The sequence below is a fragment of the Diadema setosum genome, chromosome 16 (genome assembly GCF_964275005.1).
Source record: "Diadema setosum chromosome 16, eeDiaSeto1, whole genome shotgun sequence".
Classification (NCBI taxonomy): Eukaryota; Metazoa; Echinodermata; class Echinoidea; order Diadematoida; family Diadematidae; genus Diadema; species Diadema setosum.
Genome location: NC_092700.1, coordinates 25,821,261 through 25,837,026, shown reverse-complemented (window position 1 = coordinate 25,837,026; position 15,766 = coordinate 25,821,261). Strand labels below are relative to the sequence as shown.

General features: G+C 36.2%; 1 protein-coding gene, 1 long non-coding RNA gene and 1 other non-coding gene across 3 annotated transcripts in view; all 3 read left to right on the top strand.

The window, feature by feature from the left end:
* Positions 1–5,894: 5,894 nt before the first annotated feature.
* The window catches only part of LOC140239576 (uncharacterized), a 33,162-nt gene continuing 23,290 nt past the window's right edge, over positions 5,895–15,766 (top strand). Inside the window, exon 1 of the mRNA XM_072319407.1 lies at positions 5,895–6,003. Within this exon, the coding sequence (XP_072175508.1) occupies positions 5,989–6,003 (15 nt within the window). The 5' untranslated portion in view covers positions 5,895–5,988. The remainder of the gene's footprint in view (positions 6,004–15,766) is intronic.
* On the top strand, positions 9,050–14,163 carry LOC140239983 (uncharacterized). Its single transcript, XR_011902009.1, has 3 exons — positions 9,050–9,179; positions 9,818–9,915; positions 11,485–14,163. It is a non-coding gene; the product is annotated as an uncharacterized lncRNA (long non-coding RNA).
* Positions 12,994–13,066, top strand: Trnas-gga (transfer RNA serine (anticodon GGA)). Its single transcript has one exon. It is a non-coding gene; the product is annotated as a tRNA-Ser (tRNA).

Below are 15,766 nucleotides of genomic sequence, written 5' to 3'. Positions count from 1 at the left end.
TCTATCCATTCTTTTGTAAGTATAGATTTAAGAACCATGGAGAAATTCAGAATTAACTTTTATTAATGCACAGGCTGTTCATTTGGAACAAATATTCCATTGATACAGAGTCTAAGGTGTTTGTCCATGGACCAAAGATCTTCTTTTTGTACTAGTCTTCATAGATTAACAGTCAACAAAATAATGTGCCTAAAACTATTTTGAAAGCAAAACTTTGCTGAAAGACAGTTTGGTAAATTGTACATTTCTTCTCATTTCCAATGAAATAGTTTGACATTACAAATGTACATATTTTTCTTTTTCGTGTGAATTTTTATTTTTGTGTGTGTAAGTATGTATGAAAGTTCATATTATTAATTCATTTTTTTTTCATAAAAGGTTTAACCCAAGGTCAAATTTCATTATGGGCAATTCCATAAATTCGGACGTACATTTTGAACACATTAATAAGCTGCCAAACATACAAAGATTGAGAATATGAAACTTTTTTCTGGCCATGATATGACAAGTGGTTAGTAGAAAACAATTAACTATGAAAAAATTATGTCAAGACCTCAGTGACCTTGGAATGATTAAAAAATAGCATGTGTTCGGACGTACACAGAAAAAGTGAATTTTCTGACTTCATAAGTTCAGTCACAAAGTTCTGTGAAGTATGCATTATTTTTCTAAAAATTCACATTATATCAGTTAAAGTAGATGTGAAATGATGTAGAAATGTAAAAAGAATTAGCAATTTAAACAATTAACATGGAAATTATTATGTTTGTTTTTTGTTTCGGACGTACAGTTTCGGACGTACACGACCGCCGTTTCGGACGTACACTATGTACACCCTCAACAACACTTATAATAAATGCAAAAAGAAATTTGTTACATAACTATTATTCATCCTAGGCCCTTCTCAGATGATATCACTTGTCTATCATGTCAGCATTACCAGTGTAAATGAATAAAACCTCTTCAGAACATGAAAAATACTGTATACATAGGGTCTGTGCATTATCAGCTGCCTTAATACATGTAACAATATTCAGGCATGATAAGTACATCATGTATATATGTACTTGTATTACAGAACCAGAATTCTAATATCAAACTTTGTGATTATAACACAAAATACAGCCTAAAAACTTACTGGCCAGAACAACAGAAACACATGTGTTGCAATCTGTAGGTAACCAATTACTATATTAACTATAGACACATTATATTTCTGTTTATTTTTTTTTTCACAATGTGATAAAGGTACAAAATAATGTACGGTCAACGAAGTACTGTACCAGATGCATTTATTTACAAACAGAAAGAAAAATAAAACTTGTGGAAAATCAAAAGATTTACATAAAGTAGCCAATAACTGTTTGTAACATACTGACTAGATATCTGTTACATGTACTATGTATTACATGGTGGCAAAACAATACATTTTTTACAGACAACAGTAGAGTAATCCTAACACAATGGATATTGTTCATGGGCAAGTCAAAGCTATTTGATTTTGCCATCTTAAATGGGAAATAAGAGTAAAAAATAGGCCTGTTTTGCCAATATTAGAATTAAACCCTAGTCTATATTAAAGCATATTGCAGTTAGTAAACAACGACCTTTACAAATATGGAAAAAAAATAATCAAAAGAAACCATTTGCTGATTACTTTATGTTGATTCAACAGTAAGTACATGTATTGGACCAGAACATTATACATGATTTTTTACTCTGTTCTCAAGACTCTCTGAACTTACAATGAAAAGAGCAAAGCAAAAATTGCATGGTCACATTCAATTTATGAGTGATTTATGTATTAAACACAACATTCAGTGTAATTTAAACATTATGGGTTCCTTTTTGTGAGACAAGCTCACAGAAACATGCATGGTAATGTACAAAATGTATGAAGAAAGTAACATATAATGGGACAGTTTTGCATTAATTAGGCTTGGAATATTCTGGTAATCAAAAGGCCTTTTGATGTTGTTTTTTTATATAGAATATTAGATTGAGTGAAATGTTATTGAGTACCTGCTAAACAATGGGCTCTATGCAGTGTACTTTTGTTGCATAATTTATTTCATGGAAAAATCTTATTCACTCTGAAATACTTATTATTATAAATCACTAACACTATAATAACCATTTTTATGGCATGACCTGCTCCAGTACTCCTTCGGCAGCAACATCTGTCTGTAATTTTCAAATGAATGATTAAAGCGCATGAAGGTAAATCACAAATTAGACAGGGCTGCACACTAACCCATTTTTTCTACTGGTTGGACTGGTCTGTCAGACCAGTAGGTACCCAGTTTTTCCATCTTTTACTGGTTCATTCCTTTAAAAAATTACTGGTCCGACAGTAATTTTTACTTGTCCTGGAGACCATCGGACCAGTGCCAGTGTGCAGCATTGAATTAAATCATTAAATTAAAAAAATATGATATGACATAGATACAGTAGACCATGAAACCGATTTTGAAAGAAGACAGGATATACATCATAGCTTTGTCAAGAAAATTGACAAAAGGTTTAGGAACTAACCAAAGTGAATTGAACATTGTATGTCTATGAGGTCTTACAAACATTTGTAGGTCGTAACGATGTATATCATATTGTTGTCTAAATTGCAGGCTGTGTGTCCATTAATCTGTAATCAAAATGCATGAAGATGCAGATGATAACTTTAAGTTACAAGATTAGGATTGTAAACACCAGCTGACAAAAATGGTAGGAAACTACATTGTAGTATTGCAATGTGAACGCAAGGTGATAAGAAGCTGAAATACTCAGTCTTGGCCAAAATAGGAGGGTATTTCATACAACAAGCCACCTTCTCTGCTCTATGTCCCACAAGTAAGCAAGTAATCAATATCTGTCCTTGTAAAGACACATTGCCTAAACAATGTTCTCAGAATTTTGATATATGACCATTCCGTACTGTTGGTGGTTTTCATACATTCCACAGTATCAACTTCAAACCACGCTTTCCGTTCAGCCTAACTTGTTTGTGTGCACATATACATGGACAGAATTTGTTTATTTAATAAATAATTAAAATTTTATTGAATATTAATCATAAACCTACTTATACAAGAGGATTAGACACAGAAATGAATTCCTTAAACATTTAAGCTCAATAGGATTGTTTTCAATGGGTTCCAGAGCACAGTAAGAAGTCAACATGAAAAGTGTTTCGGACGTACATAAAAGTTGTTTCGGACGTACATAAAAAAGTGTACGTCCGAACACATATTTTTTCATTAATTAGAGATAATTACAAAATTCTGAAGTTACACATTTGAAAAGCAACAAAAACCTGCTTTGCACTGAGATTTTGTAGTTTACTAGCATTCAAGTTTTTATGTAAGATTAAAAAAAGGTGTTTTTTTGTTTCGGACGTACATTGAAATAATGCATAAAATAAGAGTAAAGAAGACAACATAAATTGGTATTTTCACATTCTCTACCCTATGGATATGGAAAAAGTGATTCATTACCTTCATATTTAATGATGTAGTGAGTTGAAAAGTTTTCTTTTCCGTCACAAAAAATATCAAATGAAATAGTGGATTATAAAAGTGGTTCCAGAGCAGTTGTTAAATGGCTTCATTGAAATCACTCCTGTGACCTTGACCTTGGTTAAGTGCATTTCTAATTTACATTTTTGAACAGTCTAAACAATTCCCATCAAAATGATATATAATTTGTGCTGATAATTTCATTTTGAAAAATTGACCCTCTGGTTGACAAATTTATGGAATTGCCCTTATACTCTACAGCTATTTTCGTTCAATGGGATACATGCCATACTTTGTATGATAAAACACTGTATCATCCAATTTCTACCAAGTTCTTTACTTAAATGATAACTTTGATACAGTGACAGCTAGTTGCTTGACAGAGTTCAATTTTGATCTTTAGAATTTGTAGATTGTTCGTAAACAAGATGTGTCATGTTGCAACAATGATGACTGGTATTGCAATGGTGTCAAATTAATATAGGAGGCAAAGATATTTATCACTACCGTTGAAGCCAATATCTGAAATCCTAATAACTTTAAGTGGAATTTGAAGATAGGTGCTTTCAATTTGGGTATTAAGTATTATCTTTTAGAGGAAATACAACTTGTACAATTCGGAGCTTGTGTCACTGCCGGCAACCAGGGACAGCCTGGTGGTAGTGTCGCTGCCCGGAAAGCAGTAGATGACAGGTTCGATTCCTACTGGTTCCCTTTTTTCCCCGACATGTTTGTTAATTTACAGATCAGCAGTTGCGATCTTAACAAATTTAATTTGTAGAGGGCTCAAAAGTGAAGAAACTCGCACCTGAACCTTCACCTCTCTGAATAATATCTTTCTTTCAACTTGTACAATGTTTGACTATAATCTCAAGTAGTGTTTTGCAATTGAAGAAAAGAGTGTTTGTTCAGAAACAAAGGAGAGACATTAAAATTGTTTTATTTACAACAGGTAACACTATAATTCTCAGTGTCTACTATGTACTGTAAGATTGGTTTGATTAAACTGCTCTTATCATGCCATTGTATCAACTGAGGAATAAATTGAATTTTAGAACATTTTATCCAGGTACAGTTATGATTACATAGAAGGTTTACACATTTCTGTCACCTTTCACTTGAAACCTTTTTGCATTCTTTGAATTCCCTACATTGACCCAGAGCCAAAGACCCCGTTTACAGTGCGAGGCTCGGCCGTGGCCGAGCCGCGGCCGAGCCCAGCCCCGCTTCAGTGTAAAAGTGCAAAAGGCCAAATGCGAGGCCAAAATTGGCCTCGCATTTGGCCTCGCTCTGGAGGTGGTCTCGGCCGCGGCTCGGCCGCGGCCGAGCCCTGCCTCTTCTTGGTGTAAACACAAACTGGGCCAAATGCGCGGCCAATTGCGCGGCCAATTTTAGTCTGGCTTCCAAACCCTCTGCCTGTATCTTTCGCTATTCAGGATATTAACCCCCTCAACGTCGAAAACTAGTATAGTTTAAGGTGGTTTTGTCCTGCAAAGGATTTTTTCCTTCGGCAAAGGCCTTTGCCCGAACGGCGACTTTGTCGCCACGGAATTCATTCGGCAAAGGGTCTGAAAACCAGACAATACCAAATTGCGTTTGTTTACAAGCAGAGCGCCACTACGACAAAATATTGAAAGGTTTGAATCAAAAGCGCGGCCGAGCCCAGCAGTGTAAACGGACAAAATTGCGAGGCTCGGCCGCGCAATTGAGGCCGAGCCGCGGCCGAGCCCGGCCCCGCACTGTAAATGGGGTCATACACATTTCAGTTTAGTGACAGGTTATATGAATTTCATACAAGCTTAATTTTTTTTCAAGGTTGAATGCATTTGACTTTTTCACAAGGTTGCATGGGTCCTTTCAGCAGTGTTTGCACATATGTTTAATAGGATACATTATGCTCATGATTATAGTATAACAGTACATTTGTACAAGGACTTTCTTTATCATGTTCACCTGAAGGATATCATGCAAAAGCAAAATATGATATGCAATTTATATTGAAGTTTTAACCATTTAAATTGGTGTATGTAAAGATTTATTAAAAACATTTTGAGGAACCCTTTTTCTCCTTAAAATTACTTGGACAGTGGATGTGAGTATGGTAAGCTATAAAGCAATACGGTGTTCATGTAGTTGGCTTACAATTGAATTGTGTCAAGCACCTTCATTTGCAGTCAGAAATAAGCAAATAAGCAGTAATGCATATAATACTGTACATGTGCTGTATTAATTTATCTTGTTTCATCTTGTTGCATATTATAGAATTATTTAGCTCGATTAAAATGTGGAGAATTGTACAGTTTATGATTTTACAATGTATGCATTTGCATTTACTACACTTGTACAACTGTTGATTTCCATATCTTACAGGATTAAAAGCTCCTTAATACTGGTGAGGGAAGGTTTCATCAATGCATGTTTCTGCCATATTCACCTACTGCATTTAGAGAGATACAATCATCTGATTCCAGTCAGTATGAGTGCCTATGGTGTAAGTAACATTCTTTCCTTTTCTCAATCTCTAACATAAAGGTAGGACTACTGACTCAAATGGCTTCTGTCCAGTGTTCATTGCTGCCCTTGAAAATCTTACAAGTCCAGTTTACCGTTGGGAGTGGTGACTTCAAAAATGTTAAAGATATCACATTTAATACATATGTGTAGGTTAGTTGTATCACAAAACATTCTTCCATGTAACATTTTCACAATAAAGCCTGCAAATATAAGGAGATATCAGCATTTTTTTTTAATAGACCATAACTGTACAGACGGTTTAGTCTGGGTACATTTGTTCACATTTTGTGTGTTTAACAATACTTAAACATTAATTATAAGCGTTCAAATTTTTTACAAGTTGTTTCTATCCCTAATTCACATTCTTAGAACTATTTTAAAGCTCTAATGCTGGGTGTTTGTTTCATCTGCAAATGCTAAATTATGCCTATAAAAAAGTCCTGTAGGAGAAATTAATCTTCATTTAACACATGTATCCTTTGTTTGGGGCAACTGTGTTAAAGAATACTGTCTGTAAGAGTACATTGTAAGAATTTTTTTTCCAACAGTCACCCTGTTGTGGATACAGGGCTCGACCTTAACTTTTTTTCTAGGAAGCCAGCCGGGCTCCTCGGGGACCTTTTTAGGGAGCCAAATTGAGTTTTAGAGAGCCACGTTTCCCTCAGTCACAATCGGCAGTAGAGGTCTATTACATGTATTAACCTGGTGGAGAAGATTTCATTTCGATATAACATGCATTTCTCCACAGACACAAGTCTGAGATAGTCTCTAACGGGTTTTAGCACAGTCACAGTGTGTGTGTGTGTGTGTGTGTGTGTGCGTGCGTGCGTGTGTCGTGTGTGTGTGTGCGCCTGTGCCTGCCGTGCACCTGCGTGGTGTGTGTGTAGGTGTTTTGTGTGGTCCCTCTCCCATTCCCTTGTGTAATTTCTTACCCTGGTCTGTTCATATTGTCTTTCTTTCTCGGTTCTTCTTTTTTTAGCTGCAAGGTGTGGGTTAGAAATATTATGTAACGCCACATGTTGATTGATCAGCAGAGCTGCCAACCTTTGGAAGCACAAATCCGTACTCAGCAGCTCCATAATCCGTATTTTCCACCAGAATCCGTATTTTTTCCATCTCCCTCTTTTTGCCATTTTGAATTAAACTCGTCGACTTGTAAGGCCTACAGGCTCTTAACAAAACATTACGACACATGCCGAAGTATCGAGCTGGTCACCAGCACGATAAAGAATCCAAACTACGCAATGTTCAGAGTTGATTGATTGCTTTCTCGCAATGCATGTGGGCAATTCCACGGTAAATGGGTAGTTTTATGCACTCAAGACATGGAGCAATTTCATTTGAAAATATTTGTTTGAATCATCTTTTTTTCTTTATTTCTTGAATAAATGTGGTAAGGTGAAATAAAATATTCAACCTCGTTGAGTCCTGTTGTTATTTTTTTGTGATGTGCTGGTTTGTTTGTTTTTATTTAATATTATTGATAATGTGCAAATTTGAAATAAAAATTGACATAAATTGCAACTTGTATAAAATAAATTTTCTTAGAAGACACGCATCCTGGGTGGATTATAATTCAAAATTTATCACCAACGCACCGAGAAATCATTTTCTTGTTCGCCCTGAACGATTACAAGAGTTTTGAGAGAGTGGAAAGCAAGCTGGACCGAAAAGGTCGGCGTTCTGTCCTACTTCAGTTACGTACGTTCGGCCTCAATTTCGTTTGGTTTCCAGGCGTCAGAGTGCAGTTATTTTGGGTCAAATACACTTTGCTGACGACAGTTTCAAGTTAGGTTTCACTAATTCAACAGAAAATTAAATCAAATATTTAATATCCGTCTTCAAAGTTACCAAATTCAATTTTCTGTCCACGCCGCGAACGTACGTAACTGCTAGTTGAGACACTCCAGTGTCGTTCGATTTAACACAGAAACGCTGACACTACCCTGAAGTTAGACACCTGCCTTCGGTTTCGCGCCACAAGCATAGCTGTCTTTTCAGAACATTTAGTTATCTAGCTTCAGCTTCCTTTTCTAATTCTGTCCAGTATGTTACGTGCGTTCAGTAGGTACGCTCCGCTAGGTGGGACGCACGAACGGTGGACAGAATCGCCAATCGGTCTTCGTTACGTGTGTTCTGAACGCGCGTAACTCAGACAGATTGTTCCCATGTCTTGTTTACCTCCTTGTTTCGCGCCGTTCTGTCCGAGGTTGCGTATCGTTCGCATGAAATTTCCCGTGTTATGTCTGCATTGCGTATGTGCAACCCATCGACTGCTCAGATCTGAATATGACGCAGGTGATTACGACTCTCGCTGACAAAAGGTAAATTTTGCATTCTAGAGTAGAATCTTCCGTAGTTTTAGGGTTAATGGCCCTGCTGGCATTATTAGAAATTCTTTTGAGATTTTCTGTATGCTAGCTTTCACTACTCGTTTTCGAGTTTACACGGACGATAACTGAGCCTAGTCCCACATGTGTTATTTTTTGTCAGTAAATTCTTCGTTGCTTCCAGCTTCAAATAATCTTTCTTTTCATCTTTTCGTAATATTTTTTCCTCAAAATAAAACCAAACTGACAGTGACAGAATAGCAATGAACGAAAGCTAAGCCAAGAGTGGTACTTTAGATGGCTGAATACAAGTTAAACTCCACTGTCCATCGTGAGCTGACGCACTGTACGAGTGTACTGTAACGTTTTACTTTTATTATTATAGAATTTAGAAAGCCAGGCTAGCGCTACGCTAGTGACACGAGTCCCAAGTGTAACCACACGATAACGTTAGTGTATGTAGACACCCATGATCAAACAAGTTACAAAAGAAAATTTACTAGGTTTACATCGGGATTTGACTTGATTTATTTCTGCCTAAGCAATCAAAGTGCAAACTCGACTTCCAACGTTGTTGATGTTGTCCTTCACTTCAGCCACATGAGCTCAGTCTACTCATTGCAGTTCTCTCATGATTTCCATGATGTGATTTATTTATTTAGATTCTATTTCTATGTTTTGATGTAGACTAGACAACTAGCAACTTATGTGAGAAGCTGTGCTGGCCTGTTCTGCACCTTTTAGTGCAATAGTGAGTGACCAGAGCGTCCCTTCGATCATCATGCCGGTGCCCAGCCTGTCTGCTTTCCAGTGTTACGGTGAGGTGTGTATACATATTTTTATGATTTTGCGGGAGGGCTCATTGGAGCTAAGTGACCCTGACTCAATGTACAATCTGTTCATAACACCCTGTCTTGTGTGGCCTGGACAGTTGTCTGTGCAGAGCCTCATTCCAGCTGTTGCACCATCCACCATGTTTGCTCTTTGCTGGCCTGTGTTGTGTCCTAAAAACGATCCCTGTGATGAAATCAGCCCCAAATCTTTCTGCTCTAATAAATATATGACATGACCGAAGTTCCGCAACTTCACTTTGCAGAAATTCTGCGATGTTATGTTTATGTACAGAGCTATTTTGTATTTATTTAATGAAGATTGTAAATTTGTATTGCATACATGATTTAATGACCAATAAGCAAATTGTGTAGGAGAAATGAAATCTCTTTCTACAGTGGAAAACAGACATTACAAGTAACAGTAATACCTTTCAAAGAAGCCATGGCCTCCATATTTTTAATGCCATGCTATTATGTATTGTAAATATTTTATTTGTAGATGTCATAGAACTGGTACATAACTAGTTTTCATTTTGTTGTCTTCCATGATATTTTGGTCCATTGTCGTGTAGCCACATCTGTGCTTATTTGGGGTTTTCTTCTGATACGATTATCATTTTATTTATAGAAGCTGCATGGCCCTGTTCTACAGCTTGTGGTGGAGATTTTCTGAGTGCCCAGAGCATCCCTTCATCATGCCTAGCCTGTCTGCTTTGCAGTGATATGGTGTGAATGCATATTTTCGTTTTATTATGTAATCTTTTTTTTCTTTTAGCCAAAAAGGCTGCTACATTGGCACTCTTAAATATGTTAAGGTTGCATTTTTTTTTCAGACCATGACAAAAAAAAAGGTTCCTTTTATTTACAGGACTATTTCTTATTCATTTTTAAAGCACATAAATTTATAGTGCATACATGAATAAATGATTGCAGAGCAATTTGTGTAGGATGTTTGTTAGAGATATTGAATTGCTTTCTACAGTGTAAAACAAACATTAATTGTTACCCTTCAAAGATAGAAGCCATGGCCTCCATTTTTTTTTTTTTTTTTTTTTACACTATGGCATATACTTTTTTATTATGAAGATTTTATCATAGATATCTTTTTGAATTTTTTTGATATTTTCATGATGTTGCAATCAATTTTCTGTATCGCCAGTGTGCAAAAAAAAAAACTTCTGTGCATGCTGAAGAGCTCTGTCACAGATACAATGCGGGATTCTTTTGTGCCCTTGTTCACTTCTGGTTGTCTCACGCTAAGTAGAGGTCGCAGTTCCCGTATGATTCAAGGGAGTTAATCGTCTGCTTTTCCATTGCCATCCCTTTTTTTCTTGGTTAAAATTCAGCTGAAAAGAGTTGAAAGTTTCTAAGTTTTACTGATTTGCGGTCACTAGAGTCATGGTTCACTACTGCAAGGCTTCAATGTGCTGGTCACATGATGGAAAGCGAAGAAATTTTCAACAAAAAATATCTCTGGATAAAGATAAAGCATGATCTGAGTGCATGTGCAGCCAAAACCAGGTCAAGTTTGTCCCGTAAGCTATCTCATAATGCATCTAAAACACTGCTCTCCGCACGGCACCTAGGTATTGGCGATACCAAGAATTACACCTATCCTTTTTTTGAAACTTTGGCCAGGAAAGGTTGCTAGGTGGGTTGATAGATTGGAGGTCAATTTTTTTTTTCTATGACAAACATACATTGCTAATATATACAGAAGTATTCTGTATTTATTTCCCAAAGTCTATAAATATTGCATACATGACTAAATAATCAAACAGAAAAGAAATTCAAGAGGGCAAACATTGTGCAGAGGTGTTGATGCTCAATTGCTGTCTGCAGCAAAAAATAAATATTACACATTACCTTTCGAAGATAGCGCTAACCCGCAGCCTCCTCCAAATTTCTATAATCCTATATTCAAAACTTACTGGAAATATTTTATTATTAGATGTCTTTGAATGAAGATTGTAAGATAAAACACAGCTCTTAAAAATGGGATGGCTACACATACTTTTGTTGTCTACAGTAACAGTTTTTTTTTCCTAAAATTCCATTTTTTTTAAAGAGTCTACTGTATTTGTAGTTCGTGTATTTTATTGCTTGGTTTACGGAATATCTATGCAGCAAAATGTTCAACTATATTTCAATTGCAGGTGACATGTACATGCCTTTTGAACAATCTTTTATCTGCACTCAGTATATAGGAATATTCCAAACTTTCAAAAATTTTGATAAAATGAACTCAATATATGTATTTGTTGATTATGTGTATAATTTTTTTTTTTTCGACAGGTAAAAGACATCCTGGATGATGACTTATGGGGAAAAAAGAGGCATGGAGTTTCATGTGGTCGATCAAAGACGACATCTCCGGAGAATCTACAAACAACATCCTGTGCAGAATGCCTGATCCCATTCTCTTGGAGGAGCAAAGCACCACAAGACAGCAGTTGTTGTTGTTTTTTTTTTCCTTCAAGTTGTAAAGTATATCAGATGGTATGACTTTAGCTTTTAACTTTTTGCAAGATACAATGTACTAAGAAACCACTTATGAAATTTTTATGAGCATACAATTCTACAAGGAATTCAAAGTTTAGCTTATGAAACATGGTCTTCAAATGGCTGAGGTATGAAGCCACAAAGTAAACCAATGTTATTGAAATAGAAGATCTGGGTTTCAACTTTTATGAGGATCACTTTGTTTAACTTTCTTTTTGGATATCTCAGCCTTTTCAAAACCGATTTTCACTTAAGTAAACTTTCAATGCCTTTAAGAGAACCTGTATACTATTTCAAAAAGTTAAAAGCTGAGTCATCACCTAAACCAATACTTACCATCCCTTTTGTTTTAAAGCAAGATATAAACAGGGATACAACTGAATAAAAAAAGTTGTTACATTAGCTGCTTTGTTTCTTACTGTGGCTGATGAACATTAAGGCGATAAAAGAACGAACAATGTCAGTTTTTATTGTGTTCAGAGCCTGTATGTTGATCGAGTTTTGGAATATGATGACTGAAATTCCAGAATGGACCCTATACACCATTTGAATACATTGTATGTATGTATCGAATGGGCAGGCACATAAAAGGGTGTTTTTTTGTGTGTGTGTGTGGTTTTGTTGTTTTTTTTTTGTGTCTAATTTACAAATCAACTCATAGGTTGTAAAGTTAAGAGTTCTCTGACAGTACCTGAACATTTCGAAAAGTGTTATTCTTTGAAAACAGTTGATGGCACATTAAATTCTTTATGTTTCTTACTGTGGCTGATTTACATTAAAGGTCCAGTTTACCTTTGGGAGCAGTGATTTAAAATATGTTCAAGATATCACATTCGATGCATATGTGTCAGTCTGTTGTATCACAATATCCTACTGTTTAAAATGTTCGCAATAAAGCTGAAAGTATAAGGAGATGTATCAGTATTATTCTTGATAAACCATATGTTTCTAACTATGGCTGATGGACATTAAGATGATAGAAGAGTGAACAATGCAAGTTTTAATTCTTGTTTATGGAGCCTGTATGTTGATGTAGTTTCAGATGTGATAACTGAAATTCAAGTTTAGGCCCTATACACCATATAAAAATGTACACTGTATTGAATTGGCAGGCAAAGAAAAGGGTGCTTTCAAATTCATGGCATTTTTCCGTCAAGATGTTTTCACTGCTGTCAGGCAGAAGCTCGGTGGTCTAGTGGAGATGACGCCTGTCCGGAGATCAGGGGGTCGTAGGTTCAAATCCTGCTCGAGTATGTACGTCCATGATTGATTAACATTTTTTTTTTTCTGCTGTCAGGCAGAAGCTCGATGGTCTAGTGGAGATGACGCCTGTCCGGAGATCAGGGGGTCGTAGGTTCAAATCCTGCTCGAGTATGTACGCCCATGATTTTTTACATCATGGCTACTATAGAAACACTGATCAATTCAGTGCTTATTTACGTTGATGTAGGGCAAATTGTCAATCAGTTGCAAAGGATGCTTTGTTCTCTAATTTACAAATCAACTCATAGGTTGTAAAGTTAAGAGTTGTTGTACAGTACCTGAACAATTCTGAAAGTGTCAGTCTTTGTGTATTGATTCCCTATAAGGATTATTTCCCTAATGAATGTTACAACTATTCATTTTCGAATGAATGTAAATTGAAATGAACAGATTTAACTGTTGCACTATCAAATAACAGTTTCTTTTCACATTGAAATCAGTTACTGGTACATTAACTGCTTTATGTTTCTAACTGTGGCTGATGGACATTAAATGCAATAGAAAAATGAACAATGCAAGTTTTAATTCTTGTTTCCAGAGCCTGTGTGTTGATTGAGTTTGGGATGTGATGACTGAAATTCTAGTTTAGTCCCTATAAACTGTATCAATACACATGTATTTTTGTATCAGTAAAAAAAAAAAAAGTTTTAAATTTGGACAGGCAAATACAATCCACTTGATTTACATACGTGTATGTAGGAATATCAAGGTGTAATGGACACGAAATGATAATTGCTGACCCAATGACAACAGCAAAATGCTCCTTTGCATACAGTATTTTGATATTTCAGCCTTTGTATATACTGCACATTGTGGTTTAAAATGAACTACACAATATACTGGAGAACGGGAGTGTATTGTTAACCTTGGAAATTAAAAAACTCTGTAAAGTTCAAGTTTCTGTCCTACTCTTGTGTTACATGCGTTCACCACTAATGCAGTGATACATGTCATATCATGTACTTTGGAATTTCAAGAAACTCTATTGCAATGAAGCTTTGGCTTTTCCTCACACACACATGCACCCACACAGATATGAATATGACAACAGTTCGCCCGATTATGGAGGAACTTAGTACAAACACGATCTCGCCTTTCGGATATGATGCACAAATTTTCTGGCATTAATCATGAATGCACACTTCAAAATGACACAAATAATGAATGTTTTCACAAATATGGACAACCTAAATTGTTCTTATCATAATGTATCAGTACAATAAATAGTGTCAGATGATTTCAAATCAATATTTGTATTCTTTGTGTGAGGAATCCATCATTCCAATATTTCTGTCCTACTCTATGTGTTACACGCGTTCGCCCCATACCTATTACACATGTCTTACTTACATACCCACTCAAGCTCTATTTGAATACAAAGTTATCTTTTCCTACTTAAAAATATTTAATATAGGTATTAGGCAACCAAACTCTGAAATATGGATACTCTGAAGACAATTTTAATTTTTCATGTTTTTCCAACCTAAAACTACCCATTTACTGTGGAAATGCCCATGTGTACAAGACTACAAGTGCATGTTGTGTACCTCCAGAAACTTGCTGGGCTGGTTATGGAAGCTTCCACTATCTAGCAGGGGTGGGGGAATGTTTTCATCTTCTCAAGAAAGCTTCTGTGTGAGCGAATGCAAAACTCTGTTCGGTGTTTCGAACTATTGTTTACTATAAAACGTAATCATGCGTTGTTTTCAGGCTTTTTAATTTTACTGGATTTTAAACATCAGTATTTTCCGAAAGTACCGGTATTCCAATTTCTTTTACCCTGACTGGAATCGGAAAGTCTGCTATAACGATGATCTCGAAATGCCGCGCTGTGTGTGGTTGCGCAAATGTGCAAACACGTGGTTGGCGCCATGTGCTCCTGCCTAAGAGATTACTGCAAGTTCGATGGATCGAATGCGCCACAACTGAGCTGATGGCTTGTTTACGGTAAACATGTAGTTTACATTCGATACGAAGAAGTCATTACGTCTTTCAAGAGGAAAAACATACACAACAAACAAAAAACACCTACGAACGATTGTTGATAGCCAAAACTTTGAAAAGTAATAAGCATGCAGTTATGATGAGCATGAACTTAAATTAATCGTCATAATTTTGCTGTCTAACCAGGTGATGACTGCATCTCATTGGACCTACTCGTAGTGAATTTGTCTGGGCATACGAGACCTTTTAAGTATTTCTGTGATTGCCTTTTTAATTGACTGATTAATCGATCCTTTTTTATTGTTCAGGGAACATAAGATATTCGATTAAGTACACTATATTCGACTGTTTGATGTTTCCTGCTATGCGCCAAAAGAAAGGCTATAGAATCACGATATCTTTGCAATGATTCCTTTAATTTTACTAATGAGCTGGTTCTTCGATCGATATTTCCAGGATATTTACACGCTGTTTATTCCAATGCGCGCATTCTTTCGTCTGGCACGCACCTGGGTGTGGCACCTGCTTTTGTGGAAATTTCCACAAGGGGAGAAGGGTGGGTGTCAAGTTTCTTCGAGCCGAAGAGACTGCGCGCATGTATTCAGTATTTCACAATCTCTTCGCTCTGATTTATTGTAATTCATGCTTTCCCCTTTTTCTTTGCTGATATTGAACATTTAGATTTAACTTTACGAGGGTTGGTAGATCGTAGATCTTTTTGTTGTGAGGTGTATATAATTTGTTTTTTTTTTATCATTCTTTGGAGGGGAAAGAAGAGTAAGGGGGAAAGAAGAAAGAGGGAAAGTGAAATAAAACGAACGGCACGTACGCTCATACAGCATTCACAGTAAGCCGTCTTTTTATACAA